Source organism: Tympanuchus pallidicinctus, unplaced genomic scaffold, assembly GCF_026119805.1.
Source record: "Tympanuchus pallidicinctus isolate F22 unplaced genomic scaffold, pur_lepc_1.0 scaffold5, whole genome shotgun sequence".
Taxonomy (NCBI): Eukaryota; Metazoa; Chordata; class Aves; order Galliformes; family Phasianidae; genus Tympanuchus; species Tympanuchus pallidicinctus.
This window is the reverse complement of record NW_026294769.1, coordinates 24,783,306-24,807,048: the sequence shown is the minus strand read 5'-3', so window position 1 is coordinate 24,807,048 and position 23,743 is coordinate 24,783,306. Positions and strand designations below refer to the sequence as shown.

Here is a 23,743-nt window from a genome sequence, read left to right as displayed (position 1 = left end):
AATGAGCCATGTGGAGAAAAGCCCTCCTACCTGGCTGAGGCTGCAGAAATGTAGCTGGATCCTGCCTTTCTTATTCAGTTGGGCTTTATTATCTCCATGCCTGTGCTACATTGAGCCATGCACCTTTCCTTTGGTCCTCTGTCTCCTGTGATGGTGCCTTCCAGCAGCTGAACTGTCACTGAATTGCACTGATTGCCCGGTTTGCCCACAGCCCCTCTTGTTCTGCTGCCTTTCAGATCTACAGCAGCCATGAAAGGGTGATATCTCTGTTACCTTCATCACCAGCCTTACACCTGTAAAACTCGTGGGCTTCAAAATAATGAAATGCAATGAGTGCTTATGTATTTGTGGGTTTCTGCTTCGTCTGGCTTTCTTCATGTTAAAAGAAAAATAGAAAGGGCCTGGAGGTTGAAATTCTCATTTCCAGAGATGAGAATATTAAAAAGAAGATGAAATATCACTGGGATCCCAGGTGTTAGTAACACTCAAAGGGTTGTAAGGGGACTGATCTCATAAAATACAATAGTTACCTCCCAAGAAGTAGTGCATGCATTCTTGTTCTGCAGATACACTTTTCTGTATGGCCACTGGTTCAACTTTAGTTTTATTTTCTTTCCTTTTGTTCCCCCTTTCTAGACCCTTACCATATTCTCGTCTTTTCCCTGGTCTGTGTTTCTTTTATTTCCCTGATTGCTGTGTGGCCTTAAGCAGACCACAGCAGGACATGGGCAGACTTCTGAGCTTTCAGAAGTACTAGGTTTTCCTGCCGAGGTGCAAGCTGTGCTGTTTGGTGTGGATGTTAAAATACACAAACCTCACAAACACACAGACCCAGTTTGCTGCAACAGCTGAGATGGAGTTTAACCGCGGTCTTAATATGAGCAGAAGTACAAGTTCAGGGGAGAGAACCATGAGCACTGCTGAGCACCAGCTGTGTTGGCGTAAGTGGTGTCTGTATCGCAGCAAATGAAATATTAAACATTTCCCCCTTCTGGCCAGCCCAATGGCAGCAGGTGGGGTCAGGGCCGCGTCGCTGGAGAAAAGCCATTGTCGGCTTTGGAGTGGAGCCACGCGGCAGCCCCAGAGAGGCACGTCCCAGGGGCGCAGGCAGTTGCTGTGCTGTGGGAGAGCTGAGGTGGTGTCAGACGCCGGGGCAGTACTGAGATGAATCGTGCTTGGTGGTGATTAATTCGGAGTGTCATCACCGTGATTTCCAGGGGGACGTTGAGGGACAACTGATTCACGAAGTGACTTGCGGGGAGGTGCTTAATGAGCTTCTGACGGCACTAAATGGATTTCTCCCTCCCGTCTTGGTGGCTTCTGCCATTACGTCTTTGTCTCTTACCAAATCAATGGGGAAGAAGTGTGGAATGCTGGCGCTGGTCTGCTGCCACTGGGGTCTGTCCTGAGTGCCCAGGCCCCCGAGCACAGGCGTAAAAGTGCTGTGTGCTGTCCCAGAACTGCTCTTTCCTAATAAAAGTGGAAATTCAGGAGAGTGAGAACTGTGAAAATCCCCATGCCAATGAGAACCTAAGTGTATGACCAGAGGAAAGCATAGATGGGAGAGGCCACCCTGCTTGGCCAAACCTCTTCCTTTGTGCCAGACATCAGCTGGCAGGAGTTGGATGCACATTGTGTTCTCCTGCCTGCTGGGAGAGACACTGTGTTCTAGCTGCTGCTCTTTGAAGTCCGCCACAATGAAGTCAGAACACCTTTAATAAGAAAAGCAGCATTGAGGAGATCTACAGGTGGGACCTGAAGCGAGGAGCGCTGACTCCTGAGTGCTACTGACTCAGTGTGTCCTTGGGCAACTTGCTTCATCTTTAAATCCTGGAACTATAGGATGGCTCGGTTGGGAAGGGACCTCAGAACCCACCCAGCCCCACCCTGTGCTTTGTGCAGGGCCGCCTCCCAGCAGCTCAGCTGCCTGGGGCCCCATCCAACTTAGCCTTGAGCACCTCCAGGAATGGGGTACCACAACTTCTCTGGGCAGCTGTGCCAGCGCCTCACTGCCCTGTGAGTGAAGAATTTCCCCCTAACAGCTAACCTAAAGGAAGTATGATAATGTTTGTTTCCTTCGCTTCCAGAAGTGAAGTGGAAAAGTGTTGTGAAGCTGGGGAAATAAAGGCCTTAAAGCCTTAAAGCATCAAGTAATAGAAATAAGCACTGCAGATGTCAGGAGGCAGAATAAGAGTGAGAGTCAGACTCTCCATAATTCTCAAACCCCTGGTTGGAGCCATGTGCCCTTCTGCCAGACACTTGCAACCTTTCCTGCCCCTGGGAAATGCAGATCTTAAAGCAAAGAGCAGTCTGGCTGCAATGCTTGTTATTCTGTTGGGGACAAAGCAGCGGTTTTGCCTTGCTCCTATCTGGGACAGAAAGTGTTGCATCTTAGGAGCTTTGATGGACTGCATTGGCCAAGAGGCAGTTGGTGGGGACCTGTGTGTGTGTGTTCCCAGAGCGCTGCTTTAGTGTGGTGTAATATGGCACTGCCACCTAGGGACGCAGTCAGAAACTGCACTGCCTGCTTAATGCTTCACCTGCTAAACAGAGGTGTATACGTACATATATGTGAATGTTAAGTATACATGTTTATGATTTATTACATAAAATGAAAGGGGAAAGTGAGACGCTCTCAGTACCTGGAATGGGCTGCCCGGGGAGGTGGTGGAGTCACTGGTCCTGGAGGCGTTCAGGAACCGTGTGGATGTGGCACTGGGGGACGTGGTAGTGGGCATGGTGGTGCTGAGTCAGTGGTTGGACCAGATGGTCATAGTGGTCTATTCCAACCTTTATGGTTCTCTGATTCTTTGAAATGCACTTCAGCAAGTGCAGTGCTGACTTCTGTTTCTCAGGAAGTACCATTTCAGGCAGAGTTCTAAGTGTCAGAAATTGAAAAGTGAAAAAAAAGGGGGAAAAAAGCCGAAAATCACCTTCATGGATTCAGTAAATAAGCAAATTTGTGATGGTGTGGCTTGGTTTAGCTTATTACAGTTTGAAGAGCATACATTGTTATCTGCAATTTATCTTGAGTTAAAAATTCCTCTTCCGGTACATTTCTTTCCTCTAGTACATTTCTTTCTTCCTGGCCATCAGTATGCTGATGCTGACCCATGGTAGTTGGGTGGCAGTGAGAACTGCAGGAAGCACAGTGCTTAAAGGCAGCCTCGAGAAGTCTGAAGCTATAAATGTTCATAAAATACAACTAAAGCTAGTTAGTTGGGTTTATTCAGCGTCCTAAGTTCTAAACCTTGAGTAATCATCATCACTAGACAATCAAAAAGTCATCTTGTTGGATTTAGTAGGTAATGCTAATATTTCAAAGCCTAATCTTAAAATGTATATCTGTAAATTTTCGTGAAGCCCAGAGGCAGGTAAGGTCGGCCAAAGCCAAACTTGCTGCCTTAAAATTTGGCTTACTCTGGTGTTACCTGTAAGCACTAAGATTTACCATGAAGATGCGTATCCTTATTTCAGAACCTAACAGTGTTAGAAATGACTGTGGCACAGGGGATGAGTGTGTGAGCTTTCCCTCCCTCTCACTTGTAAATATTGAAGCTCACGCCTGCAGATCTTCAGTCCTAAGAAGGAGCACGTTGAAGTGGCTGAGGCTATCAAGTATCTACAAGAAGGTCTTGTAGGAAGGTGATGTATGGCCCACAGAAGAAGCAAGGTGAAAGGTACTCAGGCTTAGCCCTCACTGACACACCTGAGAGCTCCTTGTGCCTATCCATGGTGGACTGACGTGAGGACTGCCAGCCCCCTCTCCTCTCATATGCCCAGCTTGAGGGATGGTGCTGGAGCTCACACAGCAAAAAAGAAATGATCTGCTTTTATTTGCAGTGCTGACTTTGTTTCGGGTTTCCTTAAGGTGAGGTCCTCAGAACAAGAGAATATAAATACAAATGCTGCCAGTTCTTACTTGTGTTTTGCTGATCTGGCCGCGTGGAATCATATTAGCTGTCAAATAAGGAGAGAGCAAGAAGTAACACCTTCTCTTTGTGTAAAGCAACCAGTCAGCCCAGATTGTTCATGGCAGTCCCACATTATTTCATTCTTCCTGCACCCTGAAGAAAGGTCTTTGGGATATTTCCATCTAATAGCACCAGATTTTTTCCTTTCTTCTCCTCTCAGCCCCTCGCCATCACTCCAAGACCGGTGGAGCTCAGGATGCCCCTCTTCATGTTTGTGTTTGGCATTGCAGGTCACTGTGCAGTAAGTTCCTGTTCTAGAAGGGTTCAGGGATTCCTTTACAGCTGAGTGTGGGTGACCCTGTCACTCCTTCCCTTTCTCCTTGCCTCTCTCGCTATTCATTTCTTAGGAAATACTACTTTTCTGAAAGAGTGGTCAGGCACTGCAATGGGCTGCCCAGGGAGGTGGTGGAGTCAACGACCCTGGAGGTGTTCAAGGAATGTTTGGATTTTGTGTTGAGGGACACGGTTTAGTGAGTACTATTGGTGATAGGTGATGGCTGGACTGGGTGATCTTGAGGGTCTTTTCCAACCTTGGTGATTCTGTGATTCTAAAACTTGCCCGTGCATTGAGTAAGAATCACAGCAAGACTGAATTCCTGTTCTTGGTTTTGGGATCCCAGCACCCTAATTGCTTTCTGCATGTCCCTGCAGTAGCTGCAGTGCCTTCTCCTGTACCAGGATTCAGACATCAGCATTAGAAGTACATTCTGTTGGACGCTGCTGATCCCAAGGCTCATCCTTGGTTCTGTGTGCCAGGGCGCAGTATGCAGGTCCTACTGTGTGTCTGTATGGAAAGCTTTGCTCCACACTGTGCCGCCTCCTTTGGTTCTTCTCAGTCTCCTGCCTTAGGTGGGTAACAGGATGGGGGTCATCATTTCCACTTTCACACTGGCAACATGTTCTGAAGTGACTTTTAAGTAACATGAATGTTGGTGGTGGATTGAATTTCTTTCTGGGCTGGGTCTTTGCTTTTAGCTTTTTTCTCTCTTCTGAACCTGAAGGCTTTAGAGGAGAGAAAGTGGCATGAATCATAAAGCTGCACACTTGGGAGCTTGCTGTTGAATGGCAGCCCATGGGTTGTTAACTGGGCATTTTAGCATTCACTACTAGATTTTACTGAATTGCAGTAGGCTTGGAGCCTGCTTGGCGAGCTGCTGATAACTTGATTGCCTGTAATTGTGCAAATACACCCTCAGATATTTCAAAATGTGGGCATCTGGGTGATGGAGGGGTATAAAGGAAGGTGGATACTGGTGTAACTTGAACTACTGCAGTTACACAGTTAACATTTCTTTAGTTAGCAAAATCTTATATAGCCACTGTAGTACATGAGTCTGCCTATGAGTCTTCCTTCATTACAGGTGTTAGTGAGCAGGGATACTTGCAAAAGGAAATTGTAAATAACTTAAATTGTCAGCCTTCTTTATCTACTCTCTATAGCTACAGAAGAGAAGTGACTGACAAGCTTTGTTATTCAAAGCATTTCTCTTAACAGCTGAATCCTGTGGGAGATTCCTCCCAGAACAGCTTTCTTCTATGGTGGACTCTCCTGACAAGATCACAGACGGTTTTGGTCTCTGAGTGCCATGCTGAACATCTAGTTAGGTCTATTTTTACATCTGAAATATGTTCAAAGATGCTCTGGTGAGAAAAAGCTGTACAGTAGGATTTGCAGCGTACATTTTCCTTCCTGAAATTTCTGATGCCTATAAAATCATGCAAGTTTACTTAGCACTAAGAAAATGCTCACAGCCATGTATTGTTTTGATTTTTTTCCAGTAAGGTTGAAATTCTGCCCTTCATAGCTTATCTAGTTTGTCCTTTTCAGCTTTGAAGTTTTCCAGTAAAATAAATCAACTGCAGTATGTTTTAATTAATTAAAAAATTATTTGAGAAAGAAAATAACAGTACACCTGAAGCTATTTTCCCTTATTGACAACTTTTTCTTCACCCTTTTATTCTGCCCTGAGTACAGCACTAAAGCAGGCTGCCGGGGGCTGAGAGAGAAAACACTTTGGCCTGGGAAGGTGGCTGGGAAGTGCCTGAAGAAGGGAACTGGTGACTGAAACCAGTTTCATTGCTGATTTATGGTGGGAGTCGAGCACGTGACGGTGTTGACCAGGGTATTCCTGTGTATAGAGCAAATGTCCCTTCTCCATGGGACATGGCAGGAGTCATCAGGTTTTGTTGTGCACTGTTTCGACTCCTTGTGTAATCAGGACACTGGGCAGCAGAACAAGCTTCATCAGACCTCATGGCAGCCATGTCCCATGATGCAGCTGGGACTGGCTTGCTGCATCCCTGTGGTTTGTGAGGCTGGCTGTTGTGGCCGGTGTCTCTGCACATTCACAGTGCGCTGAGCTTGGCCTGCTTGGATGCAGAACTGCTGTTTGTTCTACTTATAGAAAGCGAGAGGTGGGACTTCCCTTAGGTGTGGGTAATCAATGGTTAGAAGCTCACTGTGGTGTTGAGGCAGGATTGTCACGTGATTTTTCTCATGTGTTGTTCCCTTCTGCATTGCAGGAAGGGTGCTTGTGGCCTTCGGAAAGCTCGGTTTCACGCCAGGGTGCTTCAGAGGTACAGTGACATTTCTTACCATCTTTGGCATAATATACATTTGCCTTCTCTTAAGACGTGCATCTACTTAGTAAATAAGGCCTTGGGAACGTAGATCAAGTATCACATGCATGTGCACATCTGAGCCTGTCTTAACTTCCATTCTTTAAATGTCTAAGACGTTTTCATTAAAAAAATGACATTCTAACTGTCTGATGCCTCGTCTCCATCAGCAGCTCCCTGCAACTTAGTAGACATTTGCAGGTAAGTGACGTGCAGAGGCTCAGTAATTTTTCAGTGGAATATAAGAGACCTGTTGTTTTTCTCCCTGTGTTTTTCTTGAATGTATGCACATTCCCTATCACCAGTGTTTCCCAGCCTCTGGCCAGCACAGATCATGGGCCTGTGTGGTAACTTGTGGGTGTGCTGTCCTGAGTGGCCTAGCTCTCCTGTGCAGCTGACACTGCATTTGTGTGGCTCAGGGACTAAGGACCCTGTGGGGACCCAGAAATTAAAAGAGCAGTTTGATAGATGTAGGTCTAAGAAGTTGATGTGTCTGTTGAGATATGGAATGGATCAAGTGAGAAGCAATAGATCCTCACAGGCAACCTCATACTCTTCCTCTTGTAAATCCTGACCTTCTCCAGTGTTTAATGTGCCAGAAACATTTTTTCGACTCCCAGTGCAGACATCCTCTTGGAGGCTGAGAGCTGAGGAAGAGGACACCTGCTCTGCTCTCATAGTGAAGGCGTGAGACATGCTGGACCTTCACAAAATATACTAAAGTGACCATACGAATTCTTTGTTAGTGCTGGGTGTTAGGTTAACTCGGAGCAGGAGGGGTAGGCTCAGGCTGCGGCTGAAGTTCAATACTGGGACGTTTTTGTAGAACTAATTAATAGTCAAGACTAGAGAGGAAAATAATTCGGAGTGTTTCCTATGTACAGAAGCAGATTTCGTTTATCTTAGCTATGCATGTTTTGATGTTAGGAGCTGTGTAGGATCGTCCTTCTTGAAGCTGTTCTGCAGTGTGTTAGATTCTTCTTGAACTCCTACCTCTTCTCTTCCATGCGTGTGTGTAGAAGCAGGCACACACAGTATCTGTGGGATCGGACCTCTGAGATAGATGACAGAAGCATTTTCTATTAATTCTTCATCAATATGGAGAGCCCTCAGTGCTTCGTTCAGGTGTGGAGTCACGTCTCTCTCTCTTCCCATTGCAGATTATGTATGCTCCAAGGTCCAGGGACAGGTTTACTGCCCCATCTTTTATGCAGCGGGACCGTTTCAGTCGCTTCCAGCCTACTTACCCATACATGCAGCATGAGATTGACCTTCCTCCAACCATTTCCCTCTCGGATGGGGAGGAGCCGCCACCGTACCAAGGCCCGTGCACCCTGCAGCTCCGGGACCCAGAGCAACAGATGGAGCTCAACCGGGAATCTGTCAGGGCACCGCCCAACCGAACCATTTTTGATAGCGACTTGATAGACATCTCCATGTACAATGGGGGCCCCTGCCCACCGAGCAGCAATTCGGGCATAAGTGCAACCAACTATAGCAGTAATGGAAGGATGGAAGGACCACCCCCGACGTACAGCGAGGTCATGGGGCACTACCCAGGCTCCTCGTTTTTCCATCACCAGCACAGCAACGCTCCTCCTTCCTCGCAGAGGGGGAGCAGACTTCAGTTTCAGCAGAACAATTCAGAGAGCACAATTGTCCCCAGCAAAGGCCAAGACCGGAAACCAGGGAACCTGGTCTAAGTCACTCTCCGAGGTGCATTTGGACTGAAGACAAGAGATTGAAGCAGGGCGGCGGAGGAAGAGCCCCGTGCTCTGGTGCACAATGTTGTTACATTTCACATGGTACAACTTAGTAAAACCAAACGTGCAAACCAGTTGTTTGTTTCTGATTCCTTTCAGGGGAATTGCATGCAAAGCAGATCGAAAGAAATACAAACTTCCATTCAAATTGTCTATGAGCAGTGTTTCGGGGGGTGGGGGGAAGGGGAATATATTATTTTTTTTTAATAAACTATTTCAATTATTTAATTCTGAAAGTAAACTTAGCACAGAAATGAGGCTTGTACAGCCGATTTTGTACTCACTGAATGGTAGAAAGACGAAGGTTTTGCTAGTTAAATGGGGGAAGAATTGGCCAGTTTGCTTTTTTTTTTCTCCCAGGGTGTGCTTTTTTTTTTTTTTTAAATATGAATCAAAATTCCTGTTTTGTGTGCCAAGGTATAAAGTTGAGAACTTAGATGAATGCAAGGAATTAATTTGTGTTGTGATAAATGTGTTTTAAAAAGTTGCACTATCTTAATGTTTTAAAAATTATATATGAGGGAACTGTTTTATGTGAAGTTCTTCTATATGTTGTCTTTTCACCTGTGGAATAACAATTGAGCCCCAGAAGTGATCTGGAGGAGTCTGCCCCCCTCCCCCCAGGTTTGCTAGAAAAGGGGACAGGACTTAGCCTAACATCTCTTGACTTACACAAATCAAGAAATACAGGGACACTTAACTTGTTGACTTTGCAATAATTTGCATCTGAGTAACAGCGCATCAATGAAGTGTCTTGGTGACTTTCGGATGGAAGAAGGCAAATGTGACATCCCAGCATTTTCCATCACTTAGAGTTAAGCTATTTTGCAGTTCAGACTTGTTTGTTTCACAAAAGACAAAACAAAAGCCCAGATGTGTTGATTTGTATTAATTCTAACGAAGTGCTGCCATTCTTTTCTTAACGCAGTATCGCCAGTACTTAAGGTTTTAGAGATTTTTGTTCTCACTGTAGCCTGAAGTGTATTTAGTCACATATCATGACATTATGCAATAAATTGTTTAAAAACCCAGGGTGGGTTTTTTCCCCTGCAATGCTGTTAACATATGTGAGACTCTGTTGTGCTTTGCGCTCTCCATTGCATCTTCTAGATACTGAAGTTCAGCCCTGGCAATCCATCGCGTTGGAGTGAATGGGCCTTTGTGGCTGTGACCCCCGCGTGGTCTCCGCAGCAGTGCTGGGGCTGGCAGGTGGGAGCGCTCACGCTAAGTGTTGGCCTTCAGCTCTGGAGGCTGTGATGGGAGGCCTCCTCTGTGCACGTTGTCTCGTGGGCGCCAGCAGGACTGTGCTTGTGGATGGAGGTCACTCACGTAGTAATGAAGCGTCTCTGAGCCTGGCTTTTGTCATGCTGGTCTTAAAAGTAATGGGAAAGTTTTGCCTGCTGGTAAAATGGCACATGAGGCACTTCTTCCCTACTTGGTTTTGTGTGGAAGCAAATGCAGCACTGGAAGGCAGTTGGTGAATGGTGGTAGTGGCAGCACAAGCACATGAAAAAAGCACAACTTGCACTTAAAATGCATTTTGGAAATGGACTTAAAGTAAGAACCTATGGAGTCTTAGTTTGAATACTTTCTAATATATGTGTGTGTGTGTGCGCGTCATCGACTTTTCACCTTTTCTACCCCCTAAAGCCTTGTGCTTGGTGCCCGGGTGTAAGCACCAGGTGCATCGAGTGCTGGCTCCTATGGCCGGAGACAGGACTTCTGCATGGCTTCTGGCTGGGCACCTGAGGCGAATCTTTGATCTATGCAGAGTTTTAATGCCAAAACAGTGTGTGTGTGTCTTTGGTGTGTGTGTGCGTGTGTCGTATAGGCCTCAGCATAGGTTGTTTTCTTCACGAGCTAATTTGGTTTTATGCTAGTTTAGGAAATGTTTGCAGAAGACAAGACCAACCAGTGTTGATTTTGGTTTTTGGTGACTTTTGCTGTCCTTGGGAAGTGAGCTTTGGCCAGACAGTGCGTGTGCCTACGCAGATCCTTTGAGGGTTATTTAGCCAAGAAGCCTTTAGGTGAGAACAGCTGGAACTCGATGGTTGTGTCTAAGCATGCCTGGTTGGGGCCCTGGGGTTGGACCAGTTGAACACCAGCATCTATCCTGTGCAGATCTCACAGGAGAGAGCCTTGGATTTACCTTCAGAGTCACCTCTTGGGAATATACTTTCTTTGAAGTCAACCCTTAGCCATCCTTTGACATCTCTGTATGCCAGTGAATTTTCTGCGTATTCCATTCATGTTCTTGGGAATTATGGTTGTCACAGTTTCTTGATTGAAGACATTTTTCTGCATGTGGAAAATGTGAGCCGTTTCACCCATTCTGTAGAAAAAAGTAGTGGAGAAAACAACAACTCTTAATATTTGCTCGCCTAGTAGTTGCATTTCTTCCTGCGTCTTTGCCTTCTCTTTGTGTGCAAAGCTCACACACAGCCATCAGTAAGGAATTGTAATGGCCTGGTGCTTGGTGCAGGCAAGCTGTCCTCCACTGCTTTCGTTTGAGGGCCTCTTACGGGAGTAGATGCAATATTTCTGAATAAATATTAAGGGTATTTGGTGGGAATCCCAGCAACAGTGTAATGTTACAGAAGCACGTGTTCCTTTTTTGTTGCTGTAGTGAGAGGAAATCTGCCTTTGCACCAGAAACATAACGAAATTAAATAGCGTTATTAATACTTACAGGTTTAGAAGTCGGTATTCTCTGAATGCAGGTGATTCTGTGCAGCGTTTGTGGAGAGTTTCCTTTGAAAACACCCAGAATTAGGTTCCACAGCCACTCAAATGTGACTTTGTAAGCTACTAAAGATTTCAAAAGCCTTGTAGAGTTAATTATGTAGATTACAACTTCATACTGGTGTTCTACCATGCACAGAAAACACATAATGCACGTGCAGAGTGTTCTGTCTGATGAATCCTATTAGCCTGACCTCTGGCTGCATCTCCTGATCTTTGCTGAATAACCCATCTTCCCAAAATTCACTCCGATGTGCCCAGCTCAGAAATTTTCAGGCTAAAAGAATTATTTTTTTTATTACAAATTAAAGCATCATGACCTCTCCTCTGTCTACCACAAAGACTAGTTCTTCCCTTTAGCGGCTTGGCATGGATCCCTTCTTGGTGCTAAATACATCTGTTTGCTTTCCTGTGGTCCTGCAGGGCTGGATGTGCAGGATGTTCAGCCGTAGGGAAAAGGCTTTGGGAGGAATGTGCTTTCCTTGTGATGGAAGAGGAAGCCGTGTAGTGCTAGAGCACCCCGTGTGTGGCTGGGTGAGTTCAGCCCTGCCTGGCAGTGCGGTGCTGGGCCTGCAGGCTGACACCATGGTGTTGGGGCATGGGGATGCTCTGGAGCAGAAGGGCTGCTAGCATTCTGCTTACTCCAAGCCCTGCACATTTAAGCAGGTGGAAATTGATGTTCTAAAATTGTTCTCTGTGGTTTTTTGGGGGGTTTTGTTTTCTTTTCCAAGGTTAAACTGTACGCTTGCTGGTACATTTGAAGATATTTATGATTGTCCCCCAGCTCTCTCTGATCATTACCATTGAGTTGTGTTGATGTGCATGTGTGTGTATACATACCTGCATGCAAGATTGTGCCTGTGACCTGTTCATCCATTCTGTATGTATCAATTACTATTCCATAATCACCTCCCAGAAATGCTAACTGGCATCGTGCTCCCAGGAGCGATGACAGATCGTTTGTCACAAACAGTGGGAGGCATGAGGAGTATTTGTTTCTTGCTCCTGTGACTGTTGTGCACTGTTTTTGTCAGTTGGGAAGTTTTACTGAGTGGATCCTTGCCCATGCCCAGGAATGCTAGTCCATCTTCCATCCAACTGCTCCCCGTTTTCAGGCTGGGCTTTGAAAAATCCTCATGCTTTTGGGACAGCGCTAATGTAGACCTCATGTGATGATTTATGCAAAGCAAATGCAATTCATGTATTCTTTAAATCTCAGAAGCATGTTATTTCAAACCTTGCTGATGCTAGGAAGGGATATATTACTGGATTTGGATGAAGGTTGGCTTTTGATTACATCTTTGCTTTTTAGATAAATGGCGTTAGGAAGAATTGAATTATGCATCAATGGCCTGAGCTGCCTGCTTGCCAACCAGCGTGGCTATAACTGCTCTTCTAACCTACCCCTTGTCTTAAATAGCTGGATAAGACCACTCATGCTGAATTTTTTGAGACCTGTTGAGGTTCCTTGGAACATGGAAAAATCCTTTGTGAGGCTATGTTGGATGTACAGAGGTTTCCTGGCCAAGCTCTCTGTATTTCCTCTATTTTGTATTAGTAAACTGAAGCTCAAAATTTTGAGAATGGCCAAGCTGAAAAGGTTGGTTGGTAAGATTTTTTTATATTTAATAGTTTGCCAGTCTTGGTTCATCGGTCAGGGGTGCAAGTTACCTTCTGCCCCACCTCTGCTTGTTGTTGCTGTGCTGGCAAAAGCCCCACTGGGCACACTCGCACCAGCAAAAATGTCATTTTATTGGTGTGGCTCCACTTGGGGATTAGCAGGAGCTGCATCACAAAATTCAGCCTCCATGAGCAGTGCTGGAGCCCATTGTCTCTTCCCAGCAAATTCTTTCCTTGTCAGTGGCAGCTCTGTTTGGATGAAGTCCTTTACCGTGCGGGTGAGGAGGCTGCTGGTGTTCCCTTGAAAGAGTCACAACTATTGGCATTAAATGCATTTCAGGGCCATGCTGCTTTCAAAGGAAAAACAGCATAATCTCGTAATGAATCTTATTGCAAACTCTCCCAGCTTTTCCTTCTGCCTTGCTGTTTTCTCCCTGTTTGCAGGCTGAGCAAAAGCAACTGGGTGGCACTGGTTCTGCTTCAGCACCAGCAGAGCTTATTTCTGTGTTGGTTGACAGAAACAAACTCATATCCTAGAAAGTTCCCCTTCACCCCAACAGCCACTCTGTGTGATTCACTGCTGGAGATGACTCTGTCATTTCTTTGCTGTATTACTGCTGCTGCTGCTGCTATTTTACCCGGTTTGGTACGTGAGCTTTCTGAGATGGTGTGGGATGTGTAGGATCTTGTGGGTGATGAAACTGTCTCTTCTTCCTTTCTCTCTTTGGTTTGTGCTTGTCTGTCTGCTCTGGTAGGGTTATTAATGAGTTATTGTTGTACGTGCTAGGTATAATTTTGAGGAGGTTTGCATGTTGGTAGTTTGTAAGCAACTAAGGTGCCTCATGTTCAGGTCTGAGCAGATGGGATCCCCTTGCACTTGAGGGCCTGACTCAGTGCCCAGTGCCGTTGGTGGGAGGACTCTTGCTGACTCCAGGGGGCGTTGGGTCAGGCCTCACGCTCCCACCTTTGTTGTGCCTCACTGAAAATGGTGCTTTTTTGGTTGTCTGTCTTTTTCTTTCCAATTTTGTTAGGTGGGTTTTTGTTTTTGTTTTTGTTTTTTATGGTGCTGTGTATAACTTGAATATATTATGCACATATCCTACCCAATGGGTAGAACAACAAACACACAAAAACAAATAGATGTTAATACTGTAAGATAATGTATAGATGATACCAATTTTAACACAAAATAATGGCATAGACTTTGTGAATGCCAACTTCTGTGCTTGGTCCTCTTTTGTAAGAAGATTTGCAAATGAATGCATACAAATGACAAGAAGTCTATGTATTTTATTTTCCTATTAAATATCAATATAATATCATAAGGGAAAAAGTTTGAACAAATCCTTCTTGGCTCGCCTGTGTATAGCAACTGGTTGTTGGATGCATCTTTGCTGTGAAGATCTGTTCTTTTTTTTTTTTCTTTAAATGTGTCACTTTAAGAAAAAGGAAAAAAAAGCAAAACAAACAAAACCTCCACAGCTTTAACGTTGCAGCTAGATGCTTCTTGTCTTGGTCGTTGCCTTGCTATTGCTGAGTTGGACCAGTATTTGTTACTACTTCTCCAGCAGATTAATTATTTATTATCCTTGATTAAGTTGTGGTGTTGCTTTTGTTTCTTCTTAACCTAGAAATGGGCTAAAACCTTTCAGATCTTTTTTTGTCTGCGTCCTTGATGAGAAGTGAAGCTCAGACAAGTGGGAACCGATGTAGACCACCCCTGTGAAATGAAAAGGAGGCCAACAAGAGTTGTGTGTAACCAGCCAGCTCTGCTGTGCTGCTTCCCCGCTGCTGTGCCGCGTGCTGAGCAGAGCGCAGGCCTTGAGGCCTCGCTTTCCTCATGCCCCACTGCTGTGCCGATTGCTGACAGCAGCAGCTGAGCCCAGGTCAATATGTAATATGGCGGGAGGAAGGCCGCAGCCTGGTTGGAGCCAACACGGATACGGAGCCCTTTGTGCTGTGCATTTCAGCTGGTAGGGTGTTGCTGGCCAGGGGACAGACCTGCCCGGCTTCTTGGGTCCCCCCGCACGTGCCCCTGCCCCATGCGCTCTCGGTGTGGCTTGTTCGGTGAAGCAAATACCTCAGGAAAACTAAACGTGAAGTTCTACTTTAGAGAATTGCAGATACTCTACTTATTTTTCTAAGCTGTTTGTTCTAACTATCCCAGGACGGTAGGTGATGTACAAGTTTGTCGATCCGAGACAGACCAGTCCTCTTGCTGATGGATGCCGGCTGATCTCTCATAGATACCCCTGTCTGTACGTAACTTTTTTATACTTGTCAGGCTTTAACCACAGATGTAACGTAGCGGCGCGTCACGATGTCGTCGAGGTGGTGTTTTTGTTGGCTTTCAGGTGGCAGCCCAGTGCTGGGAGAGCTCCCGGGGGCCGTACCTGAGCCCGGTGAAGGCCGTGGTGAAGCCCCTGGCTCCCACCTGCAGCGCTCACAGCCCGTGGCTCAGAGCACAGCCCTTGGCTGCCCCGGGGCTTCTCTGCTGACCTGAAATTCCAGCCTCGCATTTGTCTGTAAATATCTTTTTAAAACCCCCACGGGCGTCCCGTGTCTGAATGTTGACCGTGGCTGTTCTGTTCTTCGTTTTAAAGAAATCCATGCATTTTATGGCCAGTTCCACATCGTCAAGCCTGTGCAGGTAGCTTGTCTCCATCCCTATCTGTATTGAGCTGTTGTATCAGTAAGCACGTACCATAATGAAGTATGCATATTTTATGACTGTTGTTTGTTAACTCATTTATTGTTTGCTAGGGCACAGAGCAGTTGTTCTGGAAGTTTGTCTTGCCTGGCCATGTCACATCTGTTTGCACTGCAGAACAACTTCTGTGCGCCAAGAAAGAAAAGCAAACAAAAAACCCAGGCCTTGACTAGCAGGAGTCTTTACAGAGCAAACCTTTTGCTAGAAGAACCTAAGGTGTGATTTATCGTATCAAAACTTGCATATTGAGTGGACCAAACAGGAGCACATCTCCTTCCAGAGGCACTAATTGGCTTTGAAGCTGCAGTGGCAGGAGCAGACTCTGAGTGTCTTCACAACCGTGTTCACATTTTGCCATTTTCCACAAAGCGCAGTAGGCAGCCGGGATGTTAGAAAAGGTATAAGCAGAAATTAGGAGAGCCTCAGGCATCGCAGAGCCTGGACAGGAAAAAGTCATAAAATCACCTTAATATAATTTAACAACCTTTTCTACTTGCAGTACCAAGGCTATGTAAGCGCTGTAAGGGATTTTATCTTTATAGATATCAACTGCCCAATGCTGCTGTGCTCAGAGCATTTCATGACGGTATGTATATTGGTCAGGCTGCTTTACTTAAAACTAACCACCCAACGCCTGGTTTTAGAGTGTGGACCCTCTCTTTGTTGCTTCTTGCTAGTTATTTTACAGTGTAAAATGCTTTATTGCTGTATGGATTTTTTTGTATTTCCAACATTGTGGCTTTCAAGATCACACTTTCAGCGTCTCTTATTTCTGTCCATTTTGTTTCAAGTTATTCTGAAATATGTACAGCACTATCAACAATATTTAATCTTTCTTTTAAATTTTATTGTTGTAAAAACAAATCTATTAAAAAACAGTACTTTTTTTTTTTTACAACTGTATTGGGATTTCTCAATAGTTGTCATGTGACACTATGACAAACCTGGTTTGCTTTAAGTTTTGTTGTTTTGTTTTGTTGGTTTTTTTTTTTACCTTATTTTCCTTTTAACACAATTAATTTGTTGCTTATTTTCCACCATAACTCCCGGTTATATAAAGGAAAAGATTTCAACTGTTGTATATCTGACTCTTTTAATTGAGCAAATGGTGATGTCCTAGTTTTTAGACCTAAGGTCTGTTATTGCAATACTTTTAAAGGAAGATGTTGCTCTAAGTGCTGTTGTTAGTTTTAAATACAGATTTTATGCTTGTTCTTAATATGCTGTGGTTTAACCATAGCACAGAATTATTAAAAACCATGAAATGCATTTGTCTCCTATTGAATTTCTTTGTGAAGTGGGGGAAAAGGGGATGAAACACCAGCGTGACATTCTGTAAAACAAACGCTTGTCCTTTTTTGTCCTTGCTTTTCTGCTCTCAAGCTGGTAGCTGATCATTAAGGAGTCGGAGGGGGGATTCAGTCCTTGAAACATGGGCTAGGAACACCGCCTTGATCCCCTTGCAGGCACCCAGTGTCGTGGCTGCCCCTGGCAGGGCAGTGCTGGCCCAGAAAGTGGTGGGCAGTGCCCAACCATGAAGCTGAAGAAACTGACTGAAAAGCAAAAATACAGGATATGGTTCATGCAGGGGAAAAGCACAAATCCTTGGTAATAGAAGGTAAATTCAACTGTCAACAGGTGGTGCCTCTCACTTCACTATTGGAATGCTTAACAACATAAGAAGTGAGCAGTTAACTTCTATTTGTGTTGAAGTATAACGTGATGCTTCATGTAGCATGACTGTTAATGTAATCCTTGTCTTGGGCTACGTTTTGTACTCGGGTCTGTGCTTGCTGATTCCTTTTGGAGAGTGATGCCTAGAGGGAGGTGGTGCTGCAAAGCAGGGGGCAGTGTGTGTGGAGAAGAGGCTGCTGAGGGGGCTGTGCATCCCCAGCTGCATGGGAACTGCTGAGTCACGGCCTGAACCTCTGATCACCTGAGGAGAACCATGAGTCAGCCAGAGGAGCACAGGTGAAGGCAATTCAGCTGTGCTGCCGGAAGGGGTGGCGCCTGGCTGCACCTCTCCTAGACCTATTTAAGAGCTGGCTACCAGTGGGGAAGGATCTTGTCTGGAGGTCCCTTCTTCTGGTGCTTTCTGTAGGTGAGCCTAACATACAGGTAAGCCTTCCATTTATTCTCCTTATTATCCTAGTCTATTTTGCCTAACTCTCTTATAACATCTTAATATCCATTGATTATGCACCAGCTCACTTCTGACACACTCCTTCAGGAGCAGCCCTTGGGCTGCCTTTGGACAGGAGCTTTCTGCTGTTCTCTACAAATGGCTTCCTTATTTAAATGCTGCAGCACTTTCTGCTATCACCATTTAGAAGTGTAACAGTTCTCTTTCCATATAACCACCCAGAGTTGGCATCTCCCCCTCCACAGCATTTTAATTCTTCCTTGGTGCTTAGAAAGTAGCTGGGGCCTCAGCGCTTAGAAGCGCTCCAGACCTCTGAGCGTCTGCTCCTCCTCTGCTGTCTGAACCCTGAACTCCCTGGAAACTGCTTTTTTGAGACTGCTTTGATCTTTTACTTAATCTGGTTTTAATTGTATTTATATTTGTTTTATAATATGCCATTCTCTTTGATTGTGTTTTAATATCTTTGCCAATGGTTGCAGCTCAGAACTTGGCTATAAATGGGATGTCTCATCTCAGTAGGGTTACTTTTCCTGTTTAAAGATTAATACAGTGGCTGCTGCAGTCCTATGAAACCTTTTGGTCTGGCTTCCAGGCTCCCCGCAGTATTGCCTCTCATTACAAACACCCTGGTTGTACCACTCCAAACCCTTTTCTTCCCCAAGACCGCTCTATAATGAGGCTCGGTTGCTTAGACAAAAATTAATTAGGCTTCTCTCATTATCACTGTTTTGATCGGTCGTGCTTTAAATGAGTTCTAATTAAAATGCACATTTTAAAAACCTCACTGCTGAATCCAGTTCTCATCACTTGCTTCTGCTGCAGTGATGCCCAGCTTTTGTTCCACGTGCATTGTGCCACTTCCACACAACTCCAGCACTGGGAAAGAATAAAAACTTGAAGGATTTTTTCTTTTTTGGCTTGTTTTCTACTTTTTTTTTTTTTTTTCCTGGGCAGAGTATGAAATGATAACTCCTGAGAGCAGAGGTTAGAGCTGAGCTAGCCCATTCTTTTCCATGTAGTCAAAGTGACGAGTTACGTTTCTCAGTATCCCATACAGTTCACAACATCAGTTACTCCCAGAACATTCCTTAGCATTTGAGAAATCACCTACTGTACTTAGTGCTGGTTAACTGCCTGCTTCTGCTTACCTTGGGTGCTACAAATCACCATTAGATATTAATTAAGTTGGAAGGACTCTGGGATGCACAGCAGTGCTGGACTCACACTGTGATAAAGGCAACATGCTGGATGCCAGAGGATTTACGGACTGCATGTGGAGTGGCAATGCTGAATGCTCACTGTCCTTTGTAACACCTGCAAACCAGCAGATCCTTACTGCAAAATACTCTGTACTCAGTAACAGGCTTCTGCTACAAAGAGCTTTGCACAGAGGTGCTAATGCTGCTTTAAAGATGCATGGAGAGGGACAGGGCAGCACACAGTGCAGAGCCATCTCCCCACCTCCATCGCTTGCAGTCCCACCTGCAGTCAGGTGCTCTCTCTCCCCGCTCCTTCTGCCATCTGTGTGCTTTTGCCTTGTACAGAGCTATCATCTCTCTGGGTTTCGCTGGTAATTTCAGGGTTTAAAAAAAGCTGTCGGAACGCAGCCACCCTTTGCCTGGAGAGAGAAGGCAATTTTTCCACGGAGGCCAAAATGTCACCCTTGAGCCCAAGAAGCTCCCTTCAATGCCATTGCCAGCTCACTCCAGATTAATTTAACATTTGCAGACATTACAGTGATTGACAGTGGAGCTGAGTGGAAAAATTCCGATTTAATCCCACTCTGTGTGCCACAGACATGGCTCAGACAGCTTGACCTACATTTAACCCTAGACAGCAAGAAACTCCCAGAGGAAAAAAAAAACCAACAAACTAGTTTTGTCCTCAAAGCTCTCAGAATGTTACAGTTTATCACATGTCTCCCTGCATAGGCATACATGTGCAATTATGTTAGCAGTCTCTGAGTCTTTCATATGCTGAGCCAAGCTTGCCCTAGTTGGCTTCACTTGGTGAAGAAGCCATATAAGCCAAATCGAAAGCATTAACGCATTTTCATACCCTTTCAGAAGGGTTTATGGCAACAGCTGAATGTATAGGAGCTGTTTATTTTCCTACAATTGGGTTAGGAGTCTAAGTAAGTGCTTTCCAATTTGTTTCCAGCTGCAAACTTGACAGCTGCCTGAAAAAGCCAATGATCTGGTGTCTTTCCCTCTGGAGAAACCTGACGGGTAGGGCTCGGCTGGCCACTGCAAAACTGCTCTTCTGGCCACTTTGGCCCCCTTTGGCTTTGCAGTCCAGCTGTGTGTGTTTTAGAGGGTCAGTGGTGCAGCATTAGCTGCTGCAGCTTCTCAGTGAGAGGTGCACTGGTGCACGTTGAAAGCTGTATGGCTGAGTGATTGCATCAGCTGCTCTGTGCGAGTCCTCTCACCTTTTTAGATTATGCTTCATGTTCCACCAATACTATCTTGCAGATAAGAAAACATGCACACTGGTTCAAGCCATATGCCAGGGGAAATGGACACTTTCATCTCAACTAAAACTATACCCCAACAGGTAAATGATACTGAGCAGACTAAAATCACCATCTGACAATAACACTGAAGAAGTGGAGAGCCGCTCTGGGCTACAACTCATAGCAATTGCCACACAGCTTGTCAGTTACTTCTGACTGGGACATGGGATATTGTGGGAACATCTGTTTTCCCATATGGGTCTGCTCTTTATGGAAATGGAAAAGACTCAGGCCTTCACCTTTAGGGATGGATGCTGGCACAACCACCACTGTCCCCAGTTTCACAAGATAGGCCACTTGGCTAGCCAAAGCAGCAGTTAGAAATATTTCATGTAATTACAGAATCACTGATGTTGGAAAAGACCTCTAATATGATCTAGTCAGCAATCCACTTGCCACCAATATTGTCCACCAATCATGTCCCTCAGTGCCACATCCACCCATTCCTTGAACACCCCTAGGAGTGGTGACTCTACCACATTCCTGGACAACTTGTGCCTGTGCTTTACCTCTCCTTCTGAGCAGAAAGCCTTCCTAATATCCAACCTGAACATTCTCCTCTTTCATTTTTTGATGAAACTTTACCCAGTTGTATTTAGTTTGTTTTCGTTTTGTTTTTTCCTTTTTTTTTTTTTTTTTAAAAAACTTCAAAAAAAGCCTGTGTATCTTTCCCTGGGTTCCCTCCCCTGTAGTTGTCCAGTCAATTGCTTAAACTCAAACCCAAACTTAATGCTACATGTTGCCCTGTGGCCTTATGAAATCAAGATGTATTCTTTCTACTTAGAAGATCATCTTCATCAAAATAGCCAGATAACTGCCAGGGGATAATTACAGCTCTCTAATTATTATTGTTGCTGACGGTAAGTGATGAATAAGGACAAATGCAGCTCAGTGCTCCAAGCTGACACCCATGAGGAACACAATCAGAAATGTGTTTTGATGAGGATGGTCACATGGACAGCAGTGACCCAGGAGATGACGTGGCAGGTGCCCTGCTGGATTGCAGCGTGCTGCCAGGGGCCAGGGACTTTCTCTGCCACCACTGAGTGCCCCTCCAGCAGCTCCAACCCTGTTCTCCAAGGCAAGGGAGGGGAAATCTCTCAAATATTTTCTCCAATGGCTACAGACCCTCTGGGTCCTAGGTGTTGTGGTTGATGGCAAGGTGAACAAGTCCGCAGTGTGCTCTGGCAGCCCCAAGGCCAGCTGTACCCTCTAACCTTCCAACTCAGGATATCTTATGGTTTTAGGATTCTCAGGCCATTGGAGAGTTTCTCAGTGGCTGTGGCATAGGTGCTTCCCCATCTAGCCCTTATGCTGTGATTGAAGGGTATGGAACCACGTATTTATGGCCAGAAAAGCCAGCAGGATCCATGAAGAGCCAGAGGGTACCCACAAGGACTGTGTGGCGAGTTCTCCTGGGTCTGACTCACAGCTCAGCCCAGGACAGGGATATGGGTGTGCTTGATACCTGCCAGTGGGAAATCCCATCCCAAGTGGTCTGTGGGTGTCAGCTCCTCTTCAAGCTCCAGCCTTTATTTGGGCTGTGACTTTTTCTCTCACCCCATCTGGGGCTGCAAATTTTACTTCAGCCCGATCTTGGACCGCTTCTTTAGCTTAATTCCCTCCTTGGGTCATAACATTGCAGCAAATTCTACTTTCAGCTGCCATGTCAGCTGCAGCCCCATCATGGACTACAGCTGTGACTCTGGTGCAGCTGTGGGCCATGATTTGATTGTCTTTCACTTCAGTGCTGTCTTAGTTTCAGGTTTAGCCCTGTCTTATATTATGATTGTGGCTTCAGCTCCATCTGGGGCTGTAAATTCAACTCTGGTACTATCTTGGGCTGCTACTTCGGCTTCAATCTGGTATCAGGCCATAATGTTTATCCCAGTCCCTGCTCAGAAAGCTAATGCAGCTTTGGCCTCTGTCTTTGCAGTGACTTTGGTTCTTCCTCATCCAAAGCCATGACTTTTGCTCTGGCCTGATACTGGGTTACCACTTAGACTGTGACTTTGGCTCTACCTCTATACTGGATTGTGACTTTGGCTTCACTCTCTGGAGGGACTCACGTCTACTCTGGCCCTTGCTTGGTCTTCCTTGGCTTCTGCCCCAGCCTCATGGACTGTGACTTCAGGACCCACCCCATTCTGGTCTTGTTTGACTGTTTTGGCTCCAGTCCTCCCTTCAGCTGAGACTTTGCCTTCGAACATTGCTTGGGGCACAGCTTGAAGTCCTGTCTGGATTGGGTCCTCCTGTCTCTGTCACTGTTTCCTGTCTGGGCTCTTACGGTGCCTCCAGTATCATCTTAGGCAGCTGCTTCACCTCTAGCCTGCTATTGGGCTGCAACTTCTGCCCAGGAGGCTACTGCACATCTGGTCCATGTTTTGGCTGCTTCTTCCGATCCAGCCTGGTCTGATATTGGGCTCTACTTTGTCACTGTGTCACCAGACTGTGACACTCGGTGCAAGACTTCAGGTCTGACCCCACTTCTGCCTGTAACTTCAGCCCCATCCCAGTTGTAGGCCATGATTTAAGCTCCAGCCACCACCTTGGACCTCCGTCTTTCAGGTCTAGCCTGACACTGGGTTGCTACTTTAGCAACAAGCTCACTGTGCAGCTTTGGCTAGGCCTGGTAGCAACTTCAGTTACAAACTTCGGCCCCATATCTGTGGCTTCATTTCCAGCTTTGACTTTTGCCCTGGCCCAATAGTGGGTGCTGTGGCTCCAGCTGCTATTCCCTCTCGGGAAGTGACTTTGGCTTTGGTCCCATCTTTGGCTCTGGCCTGTGCTTGGCTCACAACTTCTGTTCTGACTCCATCTTGAGCTATGACTTCCCTGAATCTTACACAGGCCTCTGATTCTGCTCAGGTATATTTGGGATATGAGTTCACCCCTAGATCTTGCTCAGGCTGCTATTTCAGTTCTGGAAACTTGTCAGGTTATGATTTTGGCTTGAACTTGCCTCGAGCCTTTATTTGGGCAATGCCTTCAGTCTCACCATGGGCCACTAGAACTCTGGCTGCTTTTTGGGCTGCCACTATGGCTCTGGCACCACTCTGGCTCCCGCCTCATCTCAGGCTTTAACTTCAGATCCAGGTCCTCCTTGTTTGCTGCTGTGGATCCTGCTTGATACAACTTCATTTCCAACTCCTGCTCCAGCAGCCACTCAGAACCCTCACATTCATGCTTATCAGCAGCAAAGTCAGTGTAATGCTCTACAGGATCGCTGTATATGAGGGAGAAAGAAGGCACAAATTGAGGAAGTCGCTAAAGCAGCAGTTTCTCCACTGCCTGTATGGCAGCAAATTCCTTCACCCTGGTCCCATCAGATCTTTGATGGTTCTGGAAAGAGGCAAGGACAATTCCTCTTCCTTCCAGGGGATGAATCACAAAACCTTTCTCTTTCCCAAGCCACCGCACCTGCATCTCTTCCTTCTGTGCTACCACATGCACCTCCTGAGGCTGCTTCACATTAAGGCACACTGCCATCACATGTGTGCCAACTGTGGGCAGCACAGTGCCCCTGTGCAGCTCCTGCCTGGTGCAGGGAAGAGCTGAAACACAACTGGCACTGAATGTCCCAGCCTCCGGCCCCAGACCACGCCATGCACAGTACAATGCTGCCTTCCCCCCCCACCCCCAGTTTTCCATTTTCCCAGT

General features: G+C 45.8%; 2 protein-coding genes across 5 annotated transcripts in view; one reads left to right on the top strand and one right to left on the bottom strand.

The window, feature by feature from the left end:
- Nucleotides 1–16,697, top strand: part of LDLRAD4 (low density lipoprotein receptor class A domain containing 4) — a 271,366-nt gene extending 254,669 nt beyond the window's left edge. For all 4 annotated transcript variants that reach the window (XM_052704089.1, XM_052704091.1, XM_052704092.1 and 1 more), the window contains 2 exons: nt 6,498–6,551; nt 7,754–16,697. In XM_052704089.1, the coding sequence (XP_052560049.1) occupies nt 6,498–6,551; nt 7,754–8,296 (597 nt within the window). In that variant the 3' untranslated portion in view covers nt 8,297–16,697. The remainder of the gene's footprint in view (nt 1–6,497; nt 6,552–7,753) is intronic.
- FAM210A (family with sequence similarity 210 member A) overlaps nt 16,388–23,743 on the bottom strand; it is a 25,024-nt gene continuing 17,668 nt past the window's right edge. The window contains exon 4 of the transcript XR_008211260.1: nt 16,388–23,309. The gene's annotated coding sequence lies outside the window, so the exon portion shown is untranslated. The remainder of the gene's footprint in view (nt 23,310–23,743) is intronic.